At 40.0% G+C, this 16,140-nt stretch overlaps 2 protein-coding genes and 1 long non-coding RNA gene across 3 annotated transcripts in view; 1 reads left to right on the top strand and 2 right to left on the bottom strand.

Moving 5' to 3' along the window:
- Positions 1 to 4,046, bottom strand: part of styk1b (serine/threonine/tyrosine kinase 1b) — a 19,349-nt gene extending 15,303 nt beyond the window's left edge. The window contains exons 1-3 of the mRNA XM_061914942.1: positions 3,785 to 4,046; positions 1,188 to 1,243; positions 935 to 1,105 (exon numbers count right to left, since the gene is read on the bottom strand). Coding sequence (XP_061770926.1) covers positions 935 to 1,105; positions 1,188 to 1,242 — 226 coding nt within the window. The 5' untranslated portion in view covers position 1,243; positions 3,785 to 4,046. The remainder of the gene's footprint in view (positions 1 to 934; positions 1,106 to 1,187; positions 1,244 to 3,784) is intronic.
- On the top strand, positions 3,407 to 6,934 carry LOC133561570 (uncharacterized). The gene is made up of 3 exons (XR_009808719.1): positions 3,407 to 4,546; positions 5,468 to 5,705; positions 6,095 to 6,934. It is a non-coding gene; the product is annotated as an uncharacterized LOC133561570 (long non-coding RNA).
- On the bottom strand, positions 4,296 to 16,140 carry LOC133561569 (glutathione S-transferase kappa 1-like). Its single transcript, XM_061914943.1, has 7 exons — positions 15,816 to 16,140; positions 15,669 to 15,750; positions 15,317 to 15,445; positions 11,174 to 11,319; positions 10,971 to 11,087; positions 10,777 to 10,870; positions 4,296 to 4,488 (listed from the first exon to the last, which is right to left on the bottom strand). Exons 1-7 carry the CDS (start codon positions 15,882 to 15,884, stop codon positions 4,439 to 4,441), a joined length of 687 nt encoding a protein of 228 aa, XP_061770927.1. The 5' UTR covers positions 15,885 to 16,140; the 3' UTR covers positions 4,296 to 4,438.

Here is a 16,140-nt window from a genome sequence, read left to right as displayed (position 1 = left end):
ACTAAGGTCATCTAATTATTTACTATGGTCATCTAATTAGTTACTATGGTCATCTAATTGGTTACTATGGTCATCTAATTAGTTACTTTGGTCATCCGATTAGTTACTTTGGTCATCCGATTAGTTACTTTGGTCATCCAATTAGTTACTTTGGTCATCTAATTAGTTACTTTGGTCATCTAATTAGTTGTTATGGTCATCCAATTAGTTACTTTGGTCATCCAATTAGTTACTTTGGTCATCCAATTAGTTACTTTGGTCATCCAATTAGTTACTTTGGTCATCTAATTAGTTACTTTGGTCATCTAATTAGTTACTTTGGTCATCTAATTAGTTACTTTGGTCATCCAATTAGTTACTTTGGTCATCCAATTAGTTACTTTGGTCATCTAATTAGTTACTTTGGTCATCCAATTAGTTACTTTGGTCATCCAATTAGTTACTTTGGTCATCTAATTAGTTACTTTGGTCATCCAATTAGTTACTTTGGTCATCCAATTAGTTACTTTGGTCATCTAATTAGTTACTTTGGTCATCCAATTAGTTACTTTGGTCATCCAATTAGTTACTTTGGTCATCTAATTAGTTACTTTGGTCATCTAATTAGTTACTATGGTCATCTAATTAGTTACTATGGTCATCTAATTATTTACTATGGTCATCTAATTAGTTACTATGGTCATCTAATTGGTTACTATGGTCATCTAATTAGTTACTTTGGTCATCTAATTAGTTACTATGGAAATCCAAGTCACAGCAGCTCAGATGAGTCACCAAGCAGGACCAGACTGCACATACTGTACAGCAGAATTTACACACACACATTTTTTTCTCTAAATAATTGCCCAGGCCTGCATTAAGCAGTCTCCAACCAGGCTTTGCATCATACAAATGTTTTTTTAGGCCTGCATTTAAAGATCAGCATCAGTCTTACCATCAATGCCATGCAGAACTCTCCGGGAGGACGACTTTAAGGAGCCGATGCGGATGCGGTCCACCTTCTCTGGACAGAAGCGCAACAGGAGGATGAAGACCAGCGTGACCACAAAGCAGGCCAGCAGCAGGATGGGCACGATGATCACTTCTTGCTCATAAATACGGATCTCTGAACAAGAATACAGTAAGGATGATCAGCTAGAACACAATATAGAAATAAGTACACTTCTGAGGAACAATCCCTAGCTCACCACAGATCGTGTCCCCTTGGGTGCAGCGGAAGTCTGCATTTGATATGGACGACATCCTGAATTAAAAAAAAAAAAAAAAGACGTTGTTGAAAGACAAACACATTAAACAAACAAGGAACATTTTAAGGTGGAGTCATACGACATAACATGAAGGCACATGTGTTGCAGTCTGCAGCGCTTGTATCAAAAGTACAATAGTAAAGTCATGCTAATTTGAGTGGTTTTCATTTCAAAATGTTTTATTATGAGCTCCCTGCTATACACAGAGGTGGTCCTAATGCACTGACATTTTAGAAACAATTACCAGAACACAATAATAAACAATACATACTAATAACTGAATCATTGGGACATGTCAAGTATACAAATGAAACAAAAAAATGTGTTATATCATGCAAAGGTTTATTTTAGCAATTAGATTTACAAAGTGAAACTAATATATGACAGACTCAACACATGCAACTCAAAGCATTTCAAGCCTTTTGCGATCATTTTGATGAAAACCTCAAATTGAAAATTTCTGAAAAAAAAACATAAACCGTGATCATCAAAATTATAACGAATAAAAGGCTTGACATCTCACTTTGCAGGTAATGAATTTATATCACTTAGTTTCATATTTGACGGTGAATTGCTGATATAAATATACTTTTGCACTAAATTAAATTTTTTTGAGTTTCATCTATACACAAATACCGTACATGTAAGTGTTTTTCATATCTACCATGCTTCTGTTTGTGTAATTTCACATGATCAACCCTTCTCTGACATTCCACACTAAAAATGGTAAAAATATGTAGGATTTGTGCAGATATCCTATTTGATCAATATCCTTTTAGGCCAGTACTCAAGGCTCCAATATCTGTGTTGTATCGGGACGCCCCAACTTCACACAGATCAGGAGTGTCCAAACTATTTCCACGAAAAAGTAGCACAATGAAAAACAGATTTTGTAGTTGACGAAGCAAATATCTATAGTTATTAGTGTAATATGCAACAGTATATGTTATTTTTCATTATTATTCACAATATACCGAAGGCCAATACAATTAATATAACCAATGAAACAATCTGAGGGCTGGTAATAATCCACGGGCCACACTTTGGACACTTTAACATAGTTTGGCTGCATCCGTCCTCCCATCAGTACCTCAATATTTACTGAATGCTAAAGAACAAGACACAATTTATTCCTTGTTCAGCACAGTTGTCATGTCTACCAAACAAAATTGTCCCTGGCTCACTGATCTACTGTTAAGGGTTTCCACATGTCTTAAAACACCTGGACATTTTTCCAGCAATGGAAAATTGAGTAAAAAAGGTCAAATTATTTTTGCCTTGTTTTGATTAGATTTTTAAAAAAATATATAATTTAGGTTTGTACTTTGGAAGTGTTTTAGATGTATTCATGTTAGAGGATCACAGGTGCCAGACTTAATGAGTTAACCGAGATGACACCAAGGAGTCTCAGAAAGTCTCAGAAAGCTGGCGTGCACATCACTTGTGCACGCCAGCTTTCCGAGACTCTTATTTTGTTAGCGCAGGCAGCATGAAGCAGGGCTTTTATTGTGAAGATAGGAAATGTGCAGTCGGCCTTTAGAGTTTGGACGGAAGGGACGGCGCGAAAGTCTGTTGAAATAAAAAGTGTTTCTCGCCTTCCTCTCTGTCATTTTTTCATAATAATGAACTGGCAGCAGCCAGCGTCATCTCACAAGACCCTCGGGTGCCGTGAATGTCAATCAAGCAAGCTACGGAATTTGCCGCCAATGTTTTTCTTGTAAAGTGTATGGAAGCTGGATGAATTAGATGCCAAAAACCAACCACTTTCATGTGGTATTGTACAGAAAGGACAACTTTTTTTCTCCTCCATTTGAAAATGTGGGCGTTATCATCATTACTGTCTGATTCCAATCAATGCAAGTCATCAGAATCAGGTAATACACCAACTTATATTCTTGTCTTCGTGAAAGAAAGACATCTATATGTGTTACACATGCTTGTATTATCATTAAACACATTTAACTTGTTTACAAAAATGTCTCTTTCATAAATAAATAAATATAAATGAGGTAGATCCCCTCGAGTTGGTCAATTGAAAAGTAGCTCGCCTGCAGAAAAAGTGTGGGCACCCCTGTTATAGACGAAAGCCGATATGTAAGCTTTTTTGTCCCCAATGTCGGATTGATGTCCGATATCAAATCGGGATTGGGATATCACAAGTGTAGAAGCAGATTTCTTGTACAAAGCCTTATATCGCACAATGTACCTAGTGTTGTGTCTTTATAGTATGTTTCTGACTACAGCAGTATAACTGGAATTGTCCCTTCGAGGGACTTCCACGGCGACATGATCTCACAGTTGACGTCAGCTCCTCCAGCATCTGCAAACCTGTCCATCGGCATTTTTGACTCTTTCATGCCGGTGCAGCGCAACACGCCCATTAGGCACAACAGAAGTAACCTAACAATAAACGCTGATGTAAAACAAGACACCGTCCGTGAAAAGAAGTTTTTACCATAACGACGCCGTCGCTCACATCAATGATGACAGACTTAAAATGGAGATGGAAGAGAGAGGAGAGTGACATATTGTCTTACCTTTTGTTCACAGCTGTGTTCTAAATCCTCCAGAATAGTCTTGGTAGGGCAGTCTTCATGTAGTCAGTCACATAGCTGAGGGTTTAATTTCTGCTTCAGGTGTTCATTGTGCTGTTTTTCCTCACACTGACAGCCTGACTTGTTTGTCTGCTCCAGCGTCTGTGTTTTTCTTAACTCCACCCTACCTTCCAGCAACTTACTCCCCGATCACTCCTTCCTTCTTCCTTCTTCACCTCCCTCCCTCCCGAATGAACACGTTAAAAAGGTAATCAACTGTCTCGCCCCGCCTCTTCTTTGTGTTTTCTGTACCGCCTCCTGCCACGTCATTAGCCCAGGCTTTCTGCGCGTTGTCAAAGAACTGGTCCTTCCTGTTCATCGTTTGGAGTCCTCGCCGCCTTTTGTGAAATGTACATCAGGCCGCTGGAACCCGTACGACAAGCTCTGCCGTCTCGGGAGGATTCAAATCGGTGATAAGCCTCGTCTTTGCACTCTACAAACACAATAAGTGACCTTTGCCTTGTCATAAGCCATTTATTCAACAGCAATATGCGTACTTTTTCATACAGTGGATTAAAAGCAGTTATTACAATCATGGCTATTGTGATTGAAAGTGCGTAGTAAAGTGTGTCATAACTACATTATTGTTCATTCGTCTCACAGTTTGGCAGATGACGTTTGAGGCTGAGGTCCGAGCCATTTCTCACCTGAATAAAAACACAACAGCGACAAATTCAGACAAATCGGCTGACGCATCGCACAAAAGTGAGTACAGCCCTTACGTTTCAGAAATCATTTTATTACAGTATACTTCTAAAGGGACAATACTATAGAAAGTAAATAGATGTACAGTCCCTCGCTACATCGCGCTTCAAATATTGTGGCTTCAAAATTTTGAAGAATTAAAAAAACAATTTTAAATTAAGTTCAAGTTCTATTTATATTCCGTGATTTACGGACTATAGCATTTGAGAGGTAAAGAAAATAAAGGTTTTTACTTATATGAGCCACATCGGACTATAATCCGCAGATAAACATGTAATATCTTAATTGATTCCAAAAACTGTGCCTGTTACATGGCACTAAAACGGCTGATCAACCAAAACAGATGTCATCGTCCACGGTGACATTTTGGTGAATTTACAAAACGTAAACAATACAAAAACAATGCCATTGTAAGTTAATAATATTAACATCCATCCATCCATCCATTTTCTACCGCTTATTCCCTTCCGGGGTCGCGGGGGGCGCTGGCGCCTATCTCAGCTACAATCGGGCGGAAGGCGGGGTACACCCTGGACAAGTCGCCACCTCATCGCAGGGCCAACACAGATAGACAGACAACATTCACGCTCACATTCACACACTAGGGCCAATTTAGTGTTGCCAATCAACCTATCCCCAGGTGCATGTCTTTGGAAGTGGGAGGAAGCCGGAGTACCCGGAGGGAACCCACACATTCACGGGGAGAACATCCAAACTCCACACAGAAAGATCCCGAGCCTGGATTTGAACCCAGGCAGACATTTGTAAACGTGTTAGCATATTTGCTAATGCTAACGACTCGAGCTCGAAAAATGAGCTGCACCGTTTTCTAAGCCACAGGGTTCAAAACCTGGGAAAAAAGTAGCGGCTCGGAGTACGGAAAATACGGTATTATCCGCATTAAACTGCAGTATTTTGCAGGGTGAACCATGCCGAAAACAACAGGTGGATAATCTACTCAAATTGACCAACTTTGTGATGGACTTCATCTTCTTCACCTGCCTCATCAATAACACAGCTCCTCATTGGTCAGACTTTGCATAAGTACATCCACTCCAAAACATCTTGATGCCCCACAAGTGCTAAATTGGGTTCATGCCTGAAGAAAACATACTATGTCCATGGCTTTCACCTTCTTCAGCAAGGCACTTGTCATTTTGTAAGTGTGTTTGGCCGCCTTATGTGGAACAACAGTTTCCCTAGGGAGGGGATGATGCTCTGCTCCACAGGTGTATGTTGGGATTGATGTTTCCACTCAATGAACCACAGCTCCCCAGTGGTGTTAGCACTCGTGCAGCCTCAGACCATGATATCTGTCACAAGACACCATTGAATTGCTATTCACTAATTTGACAATAATGGATGCCTGTTGACTTATTTACAGTAAATAATACATCTACATTGCCTACACTGCCTACTCTAAGTATTTTGTGCGTGTGTAATATAATGTTTTTTTTCTTATCCTACGTTTATAACAATTCCTTGTGGTCTAAATAACATGTTATGTTGGTGACTTGGTCAACATTTTGCATATATTTTGTTTTACAGACCATCTTCAAGTCTTCAAGACAGTCTGCCCCACAACAAGAGGATAAAGGAAAATAAGGAACTTATTGACTACAACTTTGTACTGCAATGGATTGGCATTGGCAGAATCGTGCAATGCTTTTTTGGTAAACCTCTGCCATTAACGGAGAGATCTGCTGCCGTAACTAAAGCAAAATATGTCACTAAAGTCTCAAATTCCAAATGGCTCGTTTGGATCAAGTTTGGAAAAAGGCAAGATTGTTTTATAAATATTCCCGTCATGCCTCTGTAGTTTGATTTCAACTTTTCGGGGCTTATGCAGATCCCAAATACACAGAACAGGTACCAACAGGTAAGAAAAGTTGGTTTCGCATAAAAGGCCCGCTTTAAACTATGGAACAGTTTGCATTTTGGGGTTAAAAAAACGTCATACCATAGTACAGTTTAAAAAAAAATTAAAAGACATGATTTTCAATGCATACAAGAATGAGGGTTTCTAACTATCACATTATTTGTATTATTATTGGGTATTTATTTACTTATTTGCTGGTGTTACAGTGACTTAGTTCTTGTACTGTATATGTACAGTATGTGCTCGTTTGTGTACCTGCATGTATGTTTGTGCTTAAATAAAGACTATTGATAATGTATTAAGCCCAGTACATTAATCATTGTACAGTTAGTAATGACAAGAAAAAGGTAAATTTATAAATAAGGCGTGGGGAAAAACATTTTTTCTTCCCATTCCTTATTGTCTATGAAAAACCTGAGCATTATGTATTGTTTCCATTTTTCATGTGTTTTCATTGTGAAGTATTTGTTTCATTAAAGGTATGTTACTGTATTAACTTTATTATTAAATGATGGTTCTTTTTTTTTACAGTATGTAAGGTTGTTGTTGTTTTTCCCCGTTTATGTGACAATCCTGCATGAGACTGAAACATTAAGGAAAGGGACAATTTATGACAAGCTGCAGTGTGCTCAAACAACCACAAGGTAGCATCTGGGAGCAGATAATACTGTATCATGCCTTCCCTTTCTGACTTTGCAGCTTGTATTAGGTCGGTCGTGCATTCTTCACGTATTCTTCACTCACTCCTTAAGTGAGGGATGAGGCAAAAAGTAACCCAGACCCACAATACATGGAGCCGTCTATTTCAAACCTTGGCAGTATTTCTACTATATGGAAAATAAGCTGTCGTCATCCCGGTTGCTAAAAAAATCCTCACCGAAAGAAAAGAATGATTTTAGACGAGTGGCTTTGACATCAATTTTGAGGAAATCAATAGAACGGCTCATGGTGAGAAAATTATGTGAAAAGGTAGAGCATCAATTTTCCTCTAATACAGTTAGAGGTACTGATGATTCTTTGATCTCCACTACTCATCTGGTTTCAAAACACGGAGGATCCCATAGCACAGGGGTCGGGAACCTTTTTGGCTGAGAGAGCCATACAAGCCAAATATTTTTAAAAGTATTTCCGTGAGAGCCATTTAATTTTTTTTTTTAAACTGAATAAAACTATATGCGTGCATTTTTAAGAAAGACCAACATTTTTAGAGTATAATAAGTCTCTTATTCTTAATAATAACATTGTTATTCTGAGGCTAACCAAAAATTAAAAAAAATACTTCTTGCCATTAATGCGACTTCTTGAACAGGTGCGGTACAAAACCGGATGGATGGATGGAAATGCATGAGAATGTTTTATATTTTGAACGTTATTTTTGACACAGTGATTGCCAGCGGAATCATTCATTACTTATCGTGTTAAGCAATGTCAGCTAAGATTTATCTGAGAGCCAGGTGCAGTCATCAAAAGAGCCACATCTGGCTCTAGAGCCATAGGTTCCCTACCCCTGCCATAGCATATGCTAGATTAATGTTCATAGATTTCAGTAGTGCATTCAATACAATTCTCCCTCAGATATTGTTAGCTAGCCTAAAACAGATGGACGTCTACCCGAATATAATAAAATGGCACTGTGATTTTCTTATAGAAAAGCAACAACAAATAAAGGTAAACTCCACTCTCTCTGACCTCCAGGTTATAAGTACAGGGGCCCCCCTAAGGCTGTGTAAGTTCCACCTTCCTGTTTATTGCATATACCAACGATCTACGGAATCAGTAACCAAACAACTATATTATCAAATTTTCAGGAGACACAGTCCTCCTTAGTTTACCGACAAAGCCCCAACCGAAGCCCAAACTTTTGACAAAGCCCGAACGAATAACAAAGCCTAAGTTATCCTCCAACACTGACTCTTACAAACAAGACATAGAAGGGGCCGTGAGGTGTTGTGAGGAGATAAATCTGATTTTAAATGTTAAAAAAAACAATTTAGATGTTTTTTTATCCCAAATCTGTGGGTTATCACAGCCCGATCTCCTCTAAGTACTTGGGTATTTGTTTTGATTGGGCCATCCAAATTGAGCGTTTGCTATCCAGCGCCTTCACCTTCGGGGACGGCGTGGCGAAGTTAGTAGAGTGGCTGTGCCAGCAATCTGAGGGTTACTGGTTCAATCCCCACCTTCTACCATCCTAGTCACGTCTGTTGTGTCCTTGGGCAAGACACTTCACCCTTGCTCCTGATGGGTCCTGGTGAGCGCCTTGCATGGCAGCTCCCACCATCAGTGTGTGAATGTGTGAATGTGGAAATACTGTCAAAGCGCTTTGGGCTCCTTAAAAAGGGGTAGAAAAGCGCTATACAAGTACAACACATTTACCATTACTTCTAAGGAGGCTCAAGGTCCACGGTGTGGCAAGCAATATCATGTTGTTTTATAAGGCAAACATTGAATCTGTCATCCGCTATAGCATCTCCACATGGTTTGGAAATAGGTCTGTCAAACTCAAAGCCCAACTTCAAAACCATATCAAGAGGGCTGGTAAAATAATTGGCATGCAATTATTATCAATAAATATTTGACAAGTCTGAGTGAGGAAGGAGGGTCCTAAAATCAGCCGTGACCCACATCACAGACTTCATTGTGAAATTGTGTTGATGCCAAAGGGTAAACGGCACAGAACAGCAACATACAAGCTCAACAGGTATAGATTTTCCTTTGTCCCACTGACAATCAAAGCACTTAACAAAACTACTGTAATAACCGGATGCAATAAAAAGAAGTGCAACATTGGGATAGTGAAATACGGGAGGTGTGCAATAAAGGGGGAGTGTAATGTGTGATCTCATAACTAACTGTGGCAGAGGGGTTAGTGCGTCTGCCTCACAATACGAAGGTCCTGCAGTCCTGGGTTCAAATCCAGGCTGGGGATCTTTCTGTGTGGAGTTTGCATGTTCTCCCCGTGAATGCGTGGGTTCCCTCCGGGTACTCCGGCTTCCTCCCACTTCCAAAGACATGCACCTGGGGATAGGTGGATTGGCAACACTAAATTGGCCCTAGTGTGTGAATGTGAGTGTGAATGTTGTTTGTCTATCTGTGTTGGCCCTGCGATGAGTTGGCGACTTGTCCAGCTTGTACCCCACCTTCCGCCCGATTGTAGCTGAGATAGGCGCCAGCGCCCCCCGCGACCCCAAAAGGGAATAAGCGGTAGAAAATGGATGGATGGATAACTAACTGTTATACCTGGGCACTGTCGTCACTGTATTGTCGGATGAACTGTATGTATGTATGTATGTATGTATGTATGTATGTATGTAAAACATTGTGTCTTGATGTCACAATAAAGCTAATTATTATTATTATACTACATCAGGGGCGCTCACACTTTTTCTGCAGGTGAGCTACTTTTCAATTGACCAAGTCGAGGAGATCTACCTCATTCCTATTTATAATTTATATTTATTTATTTATGAAAGAGACATTTTTGTTAACAAGTTAATGGTGTTTAATGATAATACAAGCATGTTTAACACACATAGATTCCTTTCTTTCATGAAGACAAGAATATAAGTTGGTGTATTACCTGATTCTGATGACTTGCATTGATTGGAATCAGACAGTAATGATGATAACGCCCGCATTTTCAAATGGAGGAGAAAAAAAAGTCCTCCTTTCTGTCCAATACCACATGAAAGTGGTTGGATTTGGCATCTCATTTGTCCAACTTGCATACTCCTTTTTAAACACTTTGTTATGAGAGTAGCATATGTGTGTGGCCCTTTAATGTCTGGCAGCAGGTGAGTGACGTCAGTGAGTGTGCGGGTGGGCAAGCAAGTGAGAAAGCGGTCGCTGAGGGCGGGGGAGAAATACATTGGCATCAAACTCCGTAGCTTGCTAGCTTTCTGAGACTCTTATTTTGTTAGCACAGGCAGGATGAAACAGGTATTTTATGCTGAAGACAGGAACTGTGCAGTCGGTCTTTAGAGTTTTGACAGTAGGTACGGAGTCTAGAAATAAAATGTGTTTCTCTGCGTCCGCCCTGTTAGAATTTTTTTTCTTAAATATGAGCTCGCAGCAGCCAGCGTCATCTCACAAGATCCTCGGGTGCCGAGAATGTCAAACAACTGACGAAAGTGAAGTCTTGGTATGAGTGATGATTGCTCATTTTTATGTCTATTTTTTCATGCCTGGCTTGAGATCGACTGACACGCCCTCCGAGATCGACCAGTCGATCGCGATCGACGTAATGGGCACCCCTGTACCACAACAAAGTTTACTTTCTAGTACTGTCCATTGAAAAGATACAGAGATATTGTACATCACACAAATTCCCTATGAATAAAAAGTGTCTCACCAAGGCAGTGGGCCATCAGCTCAAATCTGTCAGATCCAAAAAACATTTCAGTTTTCCCGTCGATGTGACACACCAGCATGGGGAAGCCAAACGCCTGAGGAGAGCATGGAAGGGAGGAGCATGTTTATGTTACAATCAGGTGGAGGCAGTCTCTTGCTGAATGTGTAAAAAGAAGATAGATGAGGACAACTGACCCCATAATCCATTGCGGCCTGCGTGGTGCTCTTCAGCTTGTCTTTGATGTCCTGGGTGGTGTACAGCTTTTGCACCTCCTCAATTTGGCTGCTGCTTAAGCCGGCTCTCTGTGCCGCCTGATAGCAAGTTATGTCATTTAAAGCATTTTATGTTATTTATAATAGTTTATGGTTATCAACATAACATGCGGATGAGCTGCTACCTCAGCCAGTGATGCGGGCTCGGTGATGTCTTTATCTTCACTCCAGATTCTTTTCCAGAGCTCTCTTGACACCTTCTCCACCTGTTGGTCTCCACCGGTTTCTTTTGCCTGCACTGCTTGCACAAAGCGCATCGCAGTCAAAGAACCTGTAAATAAACAGCAACAATCACATAACGTGCATTAATGTAATATAAATATAAGGTTCCTTCCTTCATACAGTACTGTATGTAGATTTTATCTTAAGAATGCCAGGGGAAACAAAAATATTTTAATGAAATAATGAAGAATATATATCTTCTCTTGTACAATTTCTTAACTTGTAAATATGTTTGTTTTTTTAAAGTAACCCTATTTAAAGAAACTGTTTTAATTTTAAGTGACAACAAAATTCCGTCAAATAATTTTAATTTAATTTTAATACTTCTTTGAAGTATTATACCAATAATAACTTCAAATTACATACATATATTAACTACAATTTATGGTTATCAACATAACATGTGGATGAGCTGCTACCTCATTACTTTAGTGTATGATATGATTAACGTTTACTTATTATTGGCAAAAGAATTAAAATACGGCATTGAAAGTGTTGGAAAGAATAATACACTGAAAGCCTATATTGAAGCCTATTTCTTGATAGTGCTTTTATTTACAAAAGGAGATATCAAAATACTCTCTTATGTTGTGGCTCCAAACCTTTGGAACAATATCCCTCTGTCTATTCGGATGGCTCCCTCTTTAATGAGTTTTAAATCATGTCTCAAAACATATTTATACTCTTTGGCTTTCAAACCAGCATGAGAATTGTGCGATTTTAGTCTATTTTATTTTCTCTGATGTATTGTATGTATTTATTATCTGGCAGTTAAATGTTTTATATTACTGACTCTCCTAATATCTGTCTCAACTTCTGCGCAGCACTTTGTGAAACTTCTATTGTTAATTTTTTTTAAATGTGCTGTATAAATAAAGTGGATTGGATATTTAGATTTTAAAGGAAACAAAAAATAGCTCAAATAAATCTGATTAAAAAAAATATATGCATTTACCGCATATAATTGCTTGAAAACTTATATAAATCTGTAATTCGCCTAATTAATCAATCCATCTTCTTTCGCTTATCCGAGGTCGGGTCGCGGGGGCAGCAGCCTAAGCAGGGAAGTCCTGGCTTTTCTCTCCCCAGTCACTTTGTCCAGCTCTACCCGGGGGATCCCGTGGCGTTCCCAGGCCAGCTGGGAGACAGTCCTCCCAACGTGTCCTGGGTCTTCCCAGTGGCCTCCTATCGGTTGGACGTTCCCTAAACAGCTCCCTAGGGAGGCGTTCGGGTGGCATCCTGACCAGATGCCCGAACCACCTCATCTGGCTCCTTTCGATGTGGAGGAGCAGTGACTTTACTTTGAGTTCCTCCCGGATGGCAAAGTTTCTCACCCTATCTCTAAGGGAGAGACCCGCCACCCAGCGGAGGAATCTCATTTCGGCCACTTGTACCCGTAATCTTATCTTTCGGTCATAACCCAAAGCTCATGACCATAGGCGAGGATGGGAACGTAGATCGACCGGTAAATTGAGAGCTTTGCCGTCCGGCTCAGCTCCTTCTTCACCACAACAGATCGATACAGCGTCCGCGTAACTGAAGACGCCGCACCGATCCGCCTGTCGATCTCACGATCCACTCTTCCCTCACTTGTGAACAAGACTCCGAGGTACTTGAAGTCCTCTACTTGGGGCAGGGTCTCCTCCCCAACCCGGAGATGACACTCCACCCTTTTCCGGGCGAGAGCCATGGACTCAAGACTTGCAGGTGCCGATTCCCATCCCAGTTGTTTCACACTCGGCTATGAACCGATCCAGTTAGAGCTGAAGATCCTGGCCAGATGAAGCAATCATCTTCAAAAAGCAGACACCTAATCCTGCAGCCACCAAACCGGATCCCCTCAACACGCTGACTGCGCCTAGAAATTATTTCCATAAAAATGAATTAATAATAAAAGTCAATATAATTCATCCATCCATCCAATTCTACCGCTTGTCCCTCTCAGGTAATTACATTCATTAAATGAATCCCCTTCATACGATTATTTGCGATATTATAGGCTGTTTTATCAACACCAAAGCCTCCTTTTAAGATACTTGTGTATATTTTGCATGCAAAGGCTAGGCTGCACCATGCAGGCTGCCTCCACATGCTTGCTTTGATTGATTGATTGATTGAAACTTTTATTAGTAGATTGCACAGTACAGTACATATTCCGTACAATTGACCACTAAATGGTAACACCCGAATTAGTTTTTCAACTTGTTTAAGTCGGGGTCCACGATAATCAATTCATGCATGCTGCCTTGCATACTACGTAGTGCAGTGTTTTTCAACCTTTTTTGAGCAGGGCACATTTTTTGCTGTGAAAAAATGCGGAGACACACCACCAGCAGAAATCATTAAAAAAATGACAGCAAAAAGTCATTGTCGCAATTGTTGGATATGACTTTAAAGCATAACAAAGCATACATCACTATAGCTCTTGTCTCAAAGAAAGTGTACTGCCACCACCTGTCACATCACGTCCTGACTTATTTTGACTTTTTTGCTGCTTTCCTGTGTGTACTGTTTGAGTTTCTTGTCTTGTGCTCCTATTTTGGTGGCTTTTCCTCTTTTTTTGCTATTTTCCTGTAGTAGTTTCATGTCGTCCTTTGAGCGATATTTCCCGTATCTACTTTGTTTTGGCAATCAATATTTCAGTTGGTTTTATTCTTCTTTGTGGGGACATTGTTGATTTTCATGTAATGTTGGGATGTACATTGTGGACGCCGTCTTTGATCCACAGTAAGTCTTTGCTGTCGTCCAGTATTCTGTTTTTGTTTACTTTGTAGCCATCAGTTTTCTGCGCAGCCCTCCCTAAGCTCCAATGCCTTTTCTTAAGGGCACTCACCTTTTTGTTTATTTTTGGTTTAAGCATTAGACACCTTTTTACCTGCACGCTACCTCCCGCTGTTTCCGGCATCTACAAAGCAATTAGCTACCTGCTGATATGGAAGATTATTACACAGTTACTCTGCCGAGCTCGAGAAGAGTGGTTCTCAACCTTTTTTCAATGATGTACCACCTGTGAACATCTTTTTAATTCAAGTACCCACTAATTGGGGGCGGTATGGCGTAGTGGGTAGAGCGGCCGTGCAAGAAACCTGAGGGTTGCAGGTTCGCTTCCCACCTATGGACATCAAAGTCGCTGCCGTTGTGTCCTTGGGCAGGACACTTCACCCTTTGCCCCCGGTGAATGAATGATTGGTGGTGGTCGGAGGGGCTGTAGGCGCAAACTGGCAGCCACGCTTCCGTCAGTCTACCACAGGGCAGCTGTGGCTACTGATGTAGCTTACCACCACCAGGTGTGAATGAATGATGGGTTCCCACTTCTCTGTGAGCGCCTTGAGTATCTAACAATAGAAAAGCGCGATATAAATCTAATCCATTAATCAGAGCAAAGCATTTTTGGTTAAAAAAAGAGATAAAGAAGTAAAATACAGCACTATGTCATCAGTTTCTGATTTATTAAATTGTATAACAGTGCAAAATATTGCTCATTTGAAGTGGTCTTTCTTGAACTATTTGGAAAAAAAGATAAAAATTACTAAAAACTTCTTGAAAAATAAACAAGTGATTCAATTATAAATAAAGATTTCTACACATAGAAGTAATTATCAACTTAAAGTGTCCTCTTTGAGGATTATAATAGAGATCTATCTGGATTCGTGAACGGAATTTCTTCACAAAAAAAGAAATATTTAACATCAATATTTATGGAACATGTACACAAAAAAATCCAGCTGTCAAAAGTGAATATTGCATTGTTGTATTTTTATTTTTTCCAGTTTATGAACTTACATTCATATTTTGTTGAAGTATTATTCAATAAATATATTCATAAAGGATCTTTGAATTGTTGCTATTTTTAGAATATTTTTTAAAAATCTCACGTACCCCTTGGCATACCTTCAAGTACCCCCCCGTTTGAGAACCACTGCTCTAGACAGCACTCAACAACAACACATCACTTGCAGACTATGATTACTGCTTTGCAAAACATATTTTTTAACCCAAATAGGTGAAATTAGGCACAGTGGTTGAAAAACACTGACGTGGTGTACCTTTATCAAACATGGCTTCGAAGGGGTCTGCAGGACTTTGCAAGGGGACATTAAAATACTTCGCCAATCGCCTCAGGTCGTTGTTCATGAAAGCGAACTTGTTTGGGACCAGACCAGGCGGTTTGTTACCTGTTATGAAGAGAGACATATTATTTACATAAAATGTATATGAGACATCCATCCATTTTCGGGGTCGCTAGTGTCTATCTTAGCTACAATCAGGCGGAAGGCGGGGTACGCCCTGGACAAGTCGCCACCTCATAGACAGACAACATTCAAACACTAGGGCCAATTTAGTGTTGCCAATCAGACTCAAACTATCCCCATATGTTGCATAAATCACCAAATTTACCAGAAGCTTGCATGACTCCGCCCAGGAACGCAGGTCGCAGTTTGAGGTCAATATTCCACACTGTTCTGTAGCGACACATGACCTGCACACAAATTGACTTTATACCGTCTTTTATTGTCCCAATGAGTAGAACATGCCGATACAAACCTCAAAGGCGAGCCAGGAGTAAGGAGACACCACGTCGTAGAACAACTCCACCACCCTTTTGGACGACATCTTTTCACTTCAAACAAATCAAACTTGGTGACCAAACCTGCCCACTGTGTCAAAGTTCAATCCGTGTACACGTATTGTTACGGACGGCGTGTAAATAAGCGTTTTTAATCAATGTTACCGCAATAAAACGGTGTTAAAACACGATAAATTAAATGATATTTCGAATAAGTGCAAGGTTTTAAAGTCTAATGTTGAAGGTGCTCGCATCAAAACTAATTAGCGACACTTTTCTTCTACTACTATTTAAGCGTGGTAA

The sequence above is a fragment of the Nerophis ophidion genome, linkage group LG11, assembly GCF_033978795.1.
Source record: "Nerophis ophidion isolate RoL-2023_Sa linkage group LG11, RoL_Noph_v1.0, whole genome shotgun sequence".
NCBI lineage: Eukaryota > Metazoa > Chordata > Actinopteri > Syngnathiformes > Syngnathidae > Nerophis > Nerophis ophidion.
This window is presented reverse-complemented; position numbering and strand designations above follow the sequence as displayed.

What these genes read in the sequence shown, in the direction of transcription:
- LOC133561569 (XM_061914943.1), bottom strand. Translation starts at nt 15,884, where the DNA reads ATGTCGTCCAAAAGGGTGGTGGAGTTGTTCTACGACGTGGTGTCTCCT. An exon ending in ACTCCTGGCTCGCCTTTGAG is followed by an intron (nt 15,751 to 15,815) that starts GTTTGTATCGGC and finishes ATTTGTGTGCAG; the next exon opens with GTCATGTGTCGCTACAGAAC. An exon ending in AGCCCGCATCACTGGCTGAG is followed by an intron (nt 11,088 to 11,173) that starts GTAGCAGCTCAT and finishes ACTTGCTATCAG; the next exon opens with GCGGCACAGAGAGCCGGCTT.